Raw genomic sequence first — 12362 nt, 5'->3', positions numbered from 1 at the left:
AAGACCTTTCAAAATGACTCAAGCACACATGTTAAACTAAAGGACAAATAATTGAGAGTAATAATTATTTTTATAACATTCTTTCAAATTCCCCAAGAAACTGTGTTTTAGCTCTTAGAACTATGACTAGGCCAGAAAACAGACATCTTGATGTAATTTTGACCTGAATATTCACTGATACGTCTCTAACACTGTAATCCATGAACATTTGTTGAATTTGTTAGTTTTGTGAAAGTTTAAAGAAAACAGCATGTGTGACACGCCCCTTTTGTTCGCGTCGTTTGGTGATGACGTGTATTCCTAGCGCCACAGTCTCACGCTTGTTTTTAGAGAATGGCAACAGTTCAAGTTAGCGAGGCCGAAAAAGTCTATATTTTACACGGCATACGGGTACGAACCAGCGATTTTAGTTATTTAATGATTCTTCTTTGAAACGACTGATGAGTGAAAATAATGCATGTTTTATTGACGTAATAACGCAGTAGTTTGATTGTTATGGCATCTGCTGTCCGTAGGATGATCTGAGGGTGGATGGACGCGGCTGTGAGGATTACAGACACATGGAAATAGAAACTGATGTTGTGTCCAATACAGACGGATCTGCAAAAGTCACACTGGTAAAGCAAGGCTGTTCTATTGTCCTATTGTCCTATTGTTTACTGTTATCAAATTAATCAGAATATAATGTTGGCAGCTGGAAGTCATACTATGTATTTTGTAGTAATATTTGTCCTTATTTTGTATTCACGCCAGGGGCACACAGCGGTTCTAGTTGGGGTCAAGGCTGAAATAGGAAAACCAAGGCCCATGTTACCATCTGAAGGATATCTGGAGTTCTTTGTAGACTGGTAAATGTTTAGACTATATTAGAAGTAAAGTTTAATTTTATAGTTTTAAATAATAAAAGGATTTGTTTAAAAAAACAACAAACATTCACATGAACATTAAAACATACATAACTATTGAACTGTATGTGGCTTCCACAAGGAGGTAGTATTGTAACATTTATTTTTCTGAATGAAAGAACCCCTACCATTTCATCCCTGTCAATATGCTTATGTTAAATGTTTCTAAGTACACCAATTTTGTTAAACAAAAAGCAAATATTTAGGTATTTTTAAGTTATATAATGTCAGTGAGAAGGTGTATTTAAAGGTACATTGTGTAACACTGTGTTTTGGTGAAGGGTCCGTTAAATGCCTTTCTCCGTGGAGATGTTATTGTTTTGTCTGAAATGTTTCACAGTATGGCATTAAACCTTTCTATCTTTCTTCATGGAGACCAAACTAGACCAAGTTACAGGTCAGATTTGTGGAGAGGCAACTCCACTAAGTCAGAATGCCTGTTTTTCTAGGTATTTTTGAGCTATAAAAACACATGTAATTGAATAAATGTAATGTATTGCTGTTTAATATCATACTGTGGAACATTCCTGATATGTCCCTAGAAAGAAACAGGTGACAGACCCCATCCAAAAAAGTTACATAGTGTACCTTTAAGTATATATTACACTACACCTGTACATGATCATTATAATTATAGTTGACCTCTGTTGTCAGTTCAGCCAATGCGACTCCTGAGTTTGAGGGCAGAGGAGGAGAGGAGCTGGGGACTGAGTTGAGTAACACTTTGTACAAAGTCTTCAACAACAAAAACAGTATAGATCTGAAGAGTCTGTGTATCCTCAAAGGAGAACACTGCTGGGTCCTCTACATCGATGTTCTGGTGAGAGACTGGCTACTAACTGACTTAACTGTAAAAAAATGCCATTTATTTGTATGATAATCAAACAATACCAAATGTTTTACAGCTTTTGCAATGTGATGGGAACCTGTATGATGCAATTTCAATAGCAATCAAGGCAGCTCTCTTCAACACAAAGTAAGTTGGAAAGAAAAGTACTTGTCCATATTAATACAAAACTTATAAAACATATACAGTATTTTGTAGGGTTATATATTGAGTGAGTGTTATAAAGTGTGTATTTACTGTAAAAGGTAAAGATGACAACAATATCAACAATAAAAAATCAGTGGTGAATGAAAAATACACAGCTTTCATGTGTACCCTATAAAAAATCTGAGAAACCCCAAAGCTAAACCTTGACAATGACTAAACAAGGACTAGAACAGGACTAAAACATATATACATCAGCACTAAATCAGGATAAGACAAGAACCAAACCAAGTGTTTATTTCGCTTCTTAATATTGATGCATTACTTTTACACAGGATCCCTAAAGTGCACATATCTTCAGATGACGAAGGAAGCAAAGAGATCGAGCTTTCAGATGATCCTTATGACTGTATGAGACTCAATGTGGAAAATGTTCCATGCATCGTTACTTTGTGCAAGGTAAACAGATTTTCAGAACTGTCAAACTTTCCAATTGCAGTTATTAAAGTAATCAAATGTCCTCTAAAACCTGCTAACCCTGTAGTTTACAATCATGCTCTGAAAAAGTGTGCAATCATACCAAAATGACAACTTGAATGAACACACTTAGCAATGTTATGAAATCTGTATTAGTTTGCCATTTCATATTTCATGTTATACTATTTTCTGATCTATGTTATAATGTTGTTTCCTCATATACCTGGAGTTGTGTTTTGTTTTATTCACATGTTTAACACACAAACCCAGCATATTTATGGTTCATTTCTCAAACAGAAATAATTTGTGATGTCATGTGGTAATACTAGAAGTGCTCCACTGGGTTTTTAAACTCCATACACCCTTGCTAGAATTATCTAGATCATTTCTGCACTGGAATTGCTAATCTGTACAAAGCCAAAGATAAAATGTAACATGAAATCTACCATTACATGACATCAAAAGGATTGATTCGGAAATGTAGATTCAGTAATCTTTTATTATTAGTCTAAAACGTGTGAATGAAACAAAGCACAACTCCAGGTATGTTTTTGTGAAGGTAACAACATTCTAACATGACTTAAAGCTCACAAGAGTCAATTTAGGTAATATAAGACCTTTAAATAACCTACATTTCTCTCACCTGTTGTGTGTGGACAGGTGGGGCACAGACATGTGGTTGATGCTTCGCTCCAGGAGAAGGCGTGCTCTGTGGCTAGTCTCCTGATTGCGGTGACACAGAAGGGCACCGTGACCTGTCTGAGGAAAGTGGGAGGAGGGAGTCTGGACCCAGAGTCTGTGTTTGAGATGACGGAGGTGAGAGCAGCCATCTGGGCCCCACTGCAGCAGATGAACAATTAGCATAATGTCATCAGTATAGAGGCAGAGTTTATTTAACTTGACAAAAGTGCTTTTTAGTCCCAGATAAAACTATGCAGTGTCTAATATGATCAAAATTAACATGTAGTGGTTTGTAGTAGGACTTACTCATAAATTCAATTAATGCTCCAATCATCCTACAAAAAAACAAACAAAAAAAATGTATAATAAAAAATAACCTCAAAGAGAAAAATTGTAATACCCTTTTGTATTCTTAATGATATGGACACTTTTTTCTCATAATTGAGTAACTATAGTAGTCATTATATGTTGTGTAATGTTCTGCTAACAACAATAAGATACTTGTTTGGCTTTTTACCTTGAGTCTGCTTAGTTGCAGCCTGTGGGGCACACAGAGATTTGCATATAAACAAAAAAAATCTGTCTGACCTAAACTTCTATAGCATTACAGTGTAAACAAACAAATAAAAGCTATTACTGACAAATTTCTGATATATTGTCTGTATCTCCAGACAGGAAAACGCGTTGGAAAAGCGCTCCACGCTCCACTGATGGGTCTTCTACAACAGGAAGAGAAACTGGGGAAGTCAAGACCAAAAGTCGGATTTCTTGGATAGAACCAACTACTGCACTTTTTACATTTTTCTAATAAAATTTTCTTAAAATATATTTGTGTACATATATATATATTTTTTGCTTTGAAATTGACATAGGTATCTGTACAAACAAATACAGCATACAAGGGTTACTGTGAAGCGACGTAACTAGTAATATTGAGTCCACAGCAGAGGTGGAGGAACTACTCAATTTTGTTATTTAAGTAGAAGACTAAAACGTGAAAGTATTTCACACAGATTTTTAGATCTAAAAAAAATTCTAATGTAGTAATTTTGATTAAGATTTGAGCTGAATTTTCTTCAAGAGAAACAAATCAATATTTTCATTTGCATATTTTTGTTTGCTCAAATTACAAATGTGTTCAAAAATAAACTACTGAGTCTTTTCAGCAGGTTTCAAACTATAGTACAAATGCTTTTACTTTTTAGTCAAAAATGTAGTGGAGTAGAAAGTACAGAAACTTCCTCTCAAATGTAGTTAAGTAAAAAGTATCCCCTTCAAAATCTACTCAAGTAAAGTAGAGATACCTAAAATGTATACTTACAGGTCCATTGTGTAACTTCTAATTGAGGATCCGTCGCCTGCTTGTTTCTATGGAGATATTGCTCTGCCTGGAATGTTCCACAGTATAAAATTAAACAGTTCTGCCTTACATTTATTCAATTACATGTGATTTTCAAAAATGCCTAGAAAAACAAACATTTTGACTGTGAGCGGGGTTACCTCTCCACAGACCTGACCTGTAACTTGGTTTGGTCTCCATAAAGATAGAAAGGTTTAATGTCACACTGTGAAACATTCAAAGCAATAATATTTCTGTGGAGAACATCGTTTGATGGGCCCTCCACCAGAAAAGTTACACAGTGCACCTTAAAGTGCAGTATTTTGCTATTTTTACTTTGTTACATTCCACCACTGGTCCACAGAGTCTAGTCTCTCCATTTTTCTAGTGCCACGTGTCAGCAGTTCTAGGAGGAGCAGATTTAACACTGGCGAGGAGCACTTTTCTTTCACCATTTTGGACCAGTTCACAATAACCTCAGCATCATTCGCCAAAACTGAACTAACAAAGTCTGGGAGAAATAAAGTTATGTAACTTTGGAAAATGCTTAAATTCAGCCAGGTTAAAGCCCCATATTATGCTATTTTCTGCTCTCTGTTATAATAATTTCTAATCAGAGACATACCTGGAGTTTTTTGTTTCACTAACACATGTTTACGACACAAATCCTGCATATTTAAGATGTGTTCTTTTCTCAAATGGAAGACACTCTGTTCCACCTTGTGATGTCATGTGGTAATACAGGAAGTGTGCCATTGTGTTTTTAAAGTCCTTTCACCTTCATTAGAATCATTTGGATAATTTCAACCCTGGAATTGCAAATCACTATTGAAAAATGGTAAATGGATGTTAACTTGAAAACTAGCACTTCATGACATCACAAGGTGAACAGAGCATTTTGAGCTTTGGAGATGTAGGGTAACATGAGTATATTTTTGAGGAGGTAACAACATTATAACATGGCTAAAAGCTTACAAGAGTCAATTTTGCTTAATATTGGACCTTCTAGTGAGGCTATGCCACCTGATTGAGTTGTTTTTTATTTGGTATGTTCCACAGTAAAGCATTTTGTCCTGTTATTGGTGTTTCTATTGCTCAAAAGGGCTTGCCTCTCCACAGATCTGTCCTTTAGCTTGAGGTCACCACTTGGTCATCTACACTGAAGCAGGTAAAAGATGAGATAGATAGAACATTTTTATGCCATATTGTGGAACCTTCAGGGTAAAGCAGTAACCTCATGGTCATAAGCAGGTAGCATACCCTCTTTTTAGTGCACCTTTAAAAGGACTCTTATGAATGTACTTATTTAATAATTTTAATAAACAGCTTCACACCTTTTTTCCAAAGCTTCTTGAGCAGACCTGGTTAAAAAAAAAAGTCCAACTCAGACACTGGTCAAATCTTCCAGTGTGATTTTGGACAGATTATTTCCTGCTTCTTTGCCACAAGAACATCAAAGTTGTTTGGGTCTTTTATGCAACATTTCAGACAGAGTTTACTTTTCCAATTTTTTTCTGACCTTGGATTAAATGGTGGATAGTTATGTAATGGTCAGGTGGTTTTGGTGGACGCCTCTGCAGCCAGTCCCCACCTGTTCCCCAGACCAAAGTTTGTTGAATTGTCTTTTTGTCTGGAGCCACACCATGAGGCAAACTTTATATGTTTTCCAATCCAAGCAAAGGTTTGTAAAGTATTAAGAAATTGTACTCAAGTAAAAATATTGTTACTTTAAAACTTAAGATACTAAGGGCAACTGTATGGACACTGATTTAAAAATGACAAATCACACTTTAATGAGACACTTTAAAGGTGCATAATATAACTTTTCAGATGGAGGGTCTGACATGATTGTTTCCATGAAGAAAGGCATGTGATGATACAAGGGCAAGTTATAGGTAAATTCTGTGGAGAGGCAAGCCAACTAACAGTAAGAAGGGATTTTTAAGGGACTTTTAATAAATGAATAATAAATAATAACTTTCCAGGCAAACCAATAACATCCCCAGAGCGAGTGCACCTTTAAATAATGCATAGACACTTATTTAACTTTTGCCACTTAGTAGAGTAGATTTATTCTTATGGGTAACCAAGACTTTTATGCAAGAAAAAATACTCTTACTTCAAAAAATTTAAATACTCAAGTACTGGTGTTGTATGCTATCAGAATTGTTGTCTCTTGTATCATAGAGGAAAAGTACAATTGGGAGCATCTGTATATTTTATATCTGCACATTTTATTTGTAAGGAAGAATTTAATGACTTGTCTGGATGGCAAACTTGAATAATAAGAAAAATACAAATGTCATATTTTTCTTGACTCATTTGCTCCCAGTGTAAATGATTAAAAAAAGAAAGAAAAAAAAAAAAAAAGAAAGTCCAAATTCTTTTTAAAAAGTTACTCAAATAAATGTAACGTTACTCACTGGTGCCTGGGAGGGTATGGGACAGAGGCAGGCGAACAGAGACAGAGGAGGGACGTAATAAATTGGAAGTCCACATTGGATCCACCTCAGAAACTCAAACAGACGAAGGATGGAGCTGAGAGGAGCCTGTGTTGTGCTGGGGCTGCTGCTGCTGCTCAACGTCTCTGTGCAACAAAACCCAACCAAGAGGAAACCACCCAAGAAAGGTACAGTCACATCTGGACATCACATATGTTTAAATATTGATTAGATAGATATTTATTGGTCTAGAAGGAAATTCAAATAATAAATACATAATAGCAAGGGTAATCTAACTGTTAATATTAGATAATTTGGCTCAAAAAATATACAGAAAAACATAAAAAGCTTCTATTGAAACACACACACACCATATAAACTTGCCTATACAGTGTAAATTTAATATTAGAGGAGGAGGTTCAGTCAACAATTATTTAATGAGGAAATATATTTGTCTTTTTCTGGGAGGTTCTTATCAAACTTGTAACTGTTTTATGTGTTAATGTTTAGAGGAAACCAAAAATACAGCAATTGAGGATCTACAAAAACAGATCAATGACATCGTCCAGGAGATGAACTTACTGAAGGAGCAGCAGGCACTCCAGACAGGTGAGACCACTGTCAGTTATACTCTACTTATTATCTGGTCAGAATATTGGATATGGATTGTAAGTTATTGCCTCAATGTACAAATAATATGGCCTAAGTATGTTCATATAATGCCACAGGTTTGTAAACATTATCAGATGGTATACTATTTTTTATTGTAATTGATAGTAGGTAGCTGCTTTGTCTGGAAAGTTCCACAGTATGGCATTAAACATATTTATCTTCATGGAGAAAATAATGTGATGCCACCAAAAAAGTTAAATTAAAATAAATAACAGCTGCATTTTAATACATATGTCAGAAATGCATTTAAATAAATTCTGTGGAAACTTCCACGCAACATGCAGATGTATCTTAGCCTGATTCATCAGCTGGTTTCACTTCATAGAAACCGTCTGACCTCATAGTGTTAGAATTCGTTCACTCAACGGTAGGCAGGTACTTTTTTTCATTTAACCAATCATTGCTATTTAGTCATAATGTATGTAATGTGCCGCTAATGGGGCTAACTGGTATATTAAGTTTTTTCCAAATCCCATAAGAAGAAGGGCAATAACGTTTTTACCCTTCATAAAATTCACCATTCTTTTTGTTCTGGCTTTAAATCTTCGATCTCTGGAATCGTTGCCAACACAGAATGTATGGCTTAAGCTGATTGGCTGGTGCCCGAACTCGCACTTCTGCGGCTTTTGCGAAATGTCTAGTGTATTCTGATTCCTGACCTAGTTGCTGGAGAGAAATGAAATAGAGTGGAGCGCCAGCCTGTCTAGATGTCTGACCTTCCACCAGAAAACTTACACAGTGCCACTTTAACAACTAAAGTATTTCAAATTTGGATCATTTTTATTCAACTTCAATTTCAAGAGATTTAAAAATATTTTCTATCGAGATACCTTTATTGCTGTTTCATCTTATGTCATGTAATGATGAACACATGGAAGTCAACACTGAAATCTGCTTCTGTAAAGATAAAACAGGTGGATCGCATGTGTATAGTTTTTGAATGAATCATATTTTAAAACAGACCCTTTTGTTCAAAATCACTTCCAGTCTTTACTGCTTTTTGATCTGTACTTTTGATCTGCGCTCAGTACATTAAAGCTGCATTATGTGCACTACTTGTTTCTAGGAATATGTCAGTGCTTTGTCTGGAATGTTCCACAGTATGACATTAAACAGTTCTACATTTTTAAATTACATGTGGTTTTATAGCTCAAAAATACCTAGAAAAACAGACAGATCTGACCTGTAACTTGTAACTTGGTCTGGTTTGGTCTCCAAGAAGATAGGAAGGTTTAATGCCATACTGTGAAATATTCCACACAAAGCAAGAACATCTCCATGGAGACAAGCAGGTGATGAAAGGAAGTTAATCTTTAATCCAACACATTTCTTGTCCTTTTAGTCTGTTTAAAAGGCATCAAGGTCCTCAACAAATGCTTTTTGGTCAATTCGGTAAAGAAGAGGTACCACACCGCGAGCGAGGACTGCAACTCCATGGGAGGAGTCCTGGTCGCGCCAATGTCCAGCTCTGAAAACAGTCAACTTCTGGACTACATTCGGCAGAGTTTGGGGCAGGAGGAGCAGGTGTGGCTGGGAATCAATGATATGATTACAGAGGGGGACTGGATCGACCAAACAGGGATGAAAATCACATACAAGAACTGGGACACGTCCAACTATAGGTCCCGTCAACCAGATGGGGGTATGTCTCAAAACTGTGCTGTCTTGTCCGCTGGGTCCAACGGGAAATGGTTTGATGAAAACTGTAGGGAAGAGAAAGCCTCTGTTTGTCAGTTTAACATTGTCTGAAAATATTTGGGTTCACCGATTATACAACGGCATTTTGTAATAAGGCAGGATTTTGTAAAAAAGTTTTAAAAGTGTACTGTGTAACATTTTCTGTGGAGGTCTGTTTCCTGCTTATGTCTATGGAAACGTTATTGCTTTGCTATGTCACTTCAGATTACAGGTCAGATCTGCGGAGAGGTGCTCACGCTCACAATGAGAATTAGTTTTTTGGGCATTAATACACCTGGAATTCAATAAATGTAAGATATATTAGTTTAATGCCATACTGTGGAACATTCCTGGTAAAACAATAATCTAAATAATAAATAATAAAAATAAATCTCCATGGTGGACCCTCAACCAGAAATGTTACATTGTGCACCTTCAAAGTGTAAAAGAGCTGTTATTTTTGTAATTAAACCAAAGTTATTATTGATTTGCTGAAATTTGTAATAAACTTTGTCAACAAATTATCTATTGCATTTTTGTTGAGTATGTTCATTCATATTATGCAGTTTTAATACTAGAGCTGAACTAGATTAGTGTCACAATACTAAAATGCTAAAATGTTACCATCACCATATAAGAGATTACAAGATCATTTTCAACATAAAATATTTACACTTTATTTTATATTGACATGTTGAGGTCTGATATTGATGAAGATCATTCTAAAAAAAACAACTTTGTAAACTTTTTTGTGTATTGAGTTTCAATGTTTGTTTTCCTATCATTTAGTAACAGCATGTGAAAAATGATAATACATTTAGGGATTTATGTTATGAAATCTAACGTTATTACCAGTGGTGGATGAAGTACTTAATATTGTTACTGAAGTAGAAGTACAGATACCGGGGCAAAAGTTTACTTAAATAAAAGTAAAAGTATCACATGAAAAAATCTAGTAAAAATCTTAATTAGTGGCCAGAAAAATTCAATTGTTAAGCACAATTACATTAAATTACATTTCCACATATACACTACCATTCAAAAGTTCTGACACACCCTCTCATTCAGTGTTTTGTTCTATATGTTTACAACTTTCTACATTTTACATACAGAAGACATCCAATATTAGTCTCATTCATCAGCGGTTTCACATTGTGGAAACCATCAGACCTCGCAGCATTCGAATTTGTCCGCTCGAAGGTAGGTGGGTACTTTTTTTTATTTATTTAACCAGTCGCTGCTATTTGGTCGTGATGTTTGTAATGCGCTCAGTCGTGTCCAAGTAACTGGTGGCACAACAGCAAACAAAGCAGAGAGTGAACATGTCTGTCAATGATCATAGTCGTTTTTGCAAGGTTGAGCTTGTGAATTATAGGTGCAATAAAAATGCGAAGTTTGTATTTGACAAAGGAAGTCCAAAGGAGGATAGTGTATGCAGTCTGCTATCGCAACTTGGGTTGGTTCAGCTTTTTGCTGATGGCCGGTGCACGGTCTACAACTTCCAGGGTTCTTGCAAGCCATCTAGTGTATTCGGATTTTGGATTTCTGAAATGAACCTGAGCAGAGGCACTAAGTGGTGCCAGCTTGGCTAATCAAATATATGAAGCAAAAAAAAAAGAAAAGTTAAATAACTATGGTACTTAAAAAATATGTTATAACCAAATCCTCAAATTAACCACCTTATGCTTTGTTGAGTTATTTCACTTTTTTCTTTACTACATAATTTCAAACATCTTCTGTATGTATGTATATCAAATGTAGAAAATAGTAAACCTATAGAAAAAACATTGAATGAAAGAGTGTGTCCAAACTTTGGACTACTTACATTTTTAAATCACTACATACCAGTAAATAAGTATCCATAATCCAATATCTAGAAATGGCAATGCTACAACAATTATATGAATGAAAAATAAGATAACAGATGAAAATTGACCAAATTGATAAAATTATGTATAGCCTGCAAATTTTTGTATATTTGAAGAAGGATTTCAGACGACATCAGCACCTTCTATGGGCCAATATTATTTAATTCAGACGTGGGGCAGCTAAAATAAATATTGTTTAACTGCAGATTTCTGTTATGAAGCATGGTCTTGGGTCTAGACAGTAAAAGAAATGATCAGGTTCCATATTTGGGAATTTGCACTTCCGATATTTCATGGCAAAGTAGAATGTAATCAGTCGGGAAATCTGCCCCTTGCCCCCATCTGGAAGTATAATATCATCACAAAAGACCATTTTCAGACCACTTTTGCCTCCAGTTTTAGCACTTAGACTCCAGTTATAGCACTTTCTGTACTCTTCACTAATTTGGCTGAAGCCATTTCAAAGCTATTGTTTAAAGTTGAAACCAAAGTGAACTCTGTAAATGTCACCGTGAGTTATATAATGAAGGAGTGATGTGTAATTTGGTGTCCTCTTGTGGTCAAAGAAAAGGACAGAGTATAAAGCTTCGTCTACAAGTCTCCTTATTGTTCTTAAGACTTTTTCTTTAAAGGGACCATATTATGCCATTTTCTGATCTACGTTATAATGTTTCCTCATCAAAAATGTACCTGGAGTTGTGTTTTGTTTCCTTCACACATGTTTAACACACAAACCCTGAAGTCTGAGTTCTTTTCTCAAACAGACATCACTCCACCTTGTGATGTCATGTGGTAATACATAAAGTGCTCCACTGTGTTTTAAAACTCCAGACACTTTCCTCCACTAGAATAATCTGGATACTTTCAGCCCTGGAATTTTGCATTTCAGCTGCACTGAGGCTACATTTATATGATGACGGTCTGAATAGAAGACACAAAAGTGGCGGCGTGTCTTCATTTTTATTCCGAGTTTAGACCAGCATTTTTCGGGAGAAAATCTGCGTGCATACGGTGATGCAAAAATATGTGGAATTTGATTGGGTATGCAGGCCAGGCGGCTAGGTGGTGACACTATGTGGTGATGTAAGTGAGGTAAACGCGTACACAACGTGAGCAGATCTGAATTTTGCGTCTTGGGCAGTGTAGACGGAAACACTACGGTGGAGTGTTTTCAACTTTTCCACTCTGGAGGGTGGTTTCAGATTTTTGCGTTTTTAAGCTCCCAAAACGCCCTCAGCATCTAAACGAAAGGCACTTCTGCTAAAATATTTTTGTAATTTTTACCCGCAAGCATTCTCGTGTAAACAAATT

The 12362-nt window shown here is 35.8% G+C and overlaps 2 protein-coding genes across 2 annotated transcripts; both read left to right on the top strand.

Annotated features, from left to right (window-relative positions):
* The first annotated feature begins 289 nt into the window (after positions 1–289).
* On the top strand, positions 290–3882 carry exosc7 (exosome component 7). Its single transcript, XM_020932840.2, has 8 exons — positions 290–390; positions 516–617; positions 754–848; positions 1560–1725; positions 1811–1881; positions 2232–2355; positions 3034–3189; positions 3726–3882. The coding sequence occupies exons 1-8, from the start codon at positions 334–336 to the stop codon at positions 3828–3830; spliced, it is 876 nt and encodes a 291-aa protein (XP_020788499.1). The 5' UTR covers positions 290–333; the 3' UTR covers positions 3831–3882.
* Positions 3883–6915: 3033 nt separating this feature from the next.
* Positions 6916–9714, top strand: LOC110167518 (tetranectin-like). The gene is made up of 3 exons (XM_020932882.2): positions 6916–7022; positions 7345–7443; positions 8849–9714. Exons 1-3 carry the CDS (start codon positions 6926–6928, stop codon positions 9253–9255), a joined length of 603 nt encoding a protein of 200 aa, XP_020788541.1. The 5' UTR covers positions 6916–6925; the 3' UTR covers positions 9256–9714.
* Positions 9715–12362: the final 2648 nt, after the last annotated feature.

The sequence above is a fragment of the Boleophthalmus pectinirostris genome, unplaced genomic scaffold (assembly GCF_026225935.1).
Source record: "Boleophthalmus pectinirostris isolate CB_2022bp ecotype Guang Dong unplaced genomic scaffold, ASM2622593v1 HiC_scaffold_21, whole genome shotgun sequence".
Lineage (NCBI taxonomy): Eukaryota > Metazoa > Chordata > Actinopteri > Gobiiformes > Gobiidae > Boleophthalmus > Boleophthalmus pectinirostris.
The sequence above is the reverse complement of the archived record's forward strand: the minus strand, read 5'-3'. Positions and strand labels throughout refer to the sequence as shown.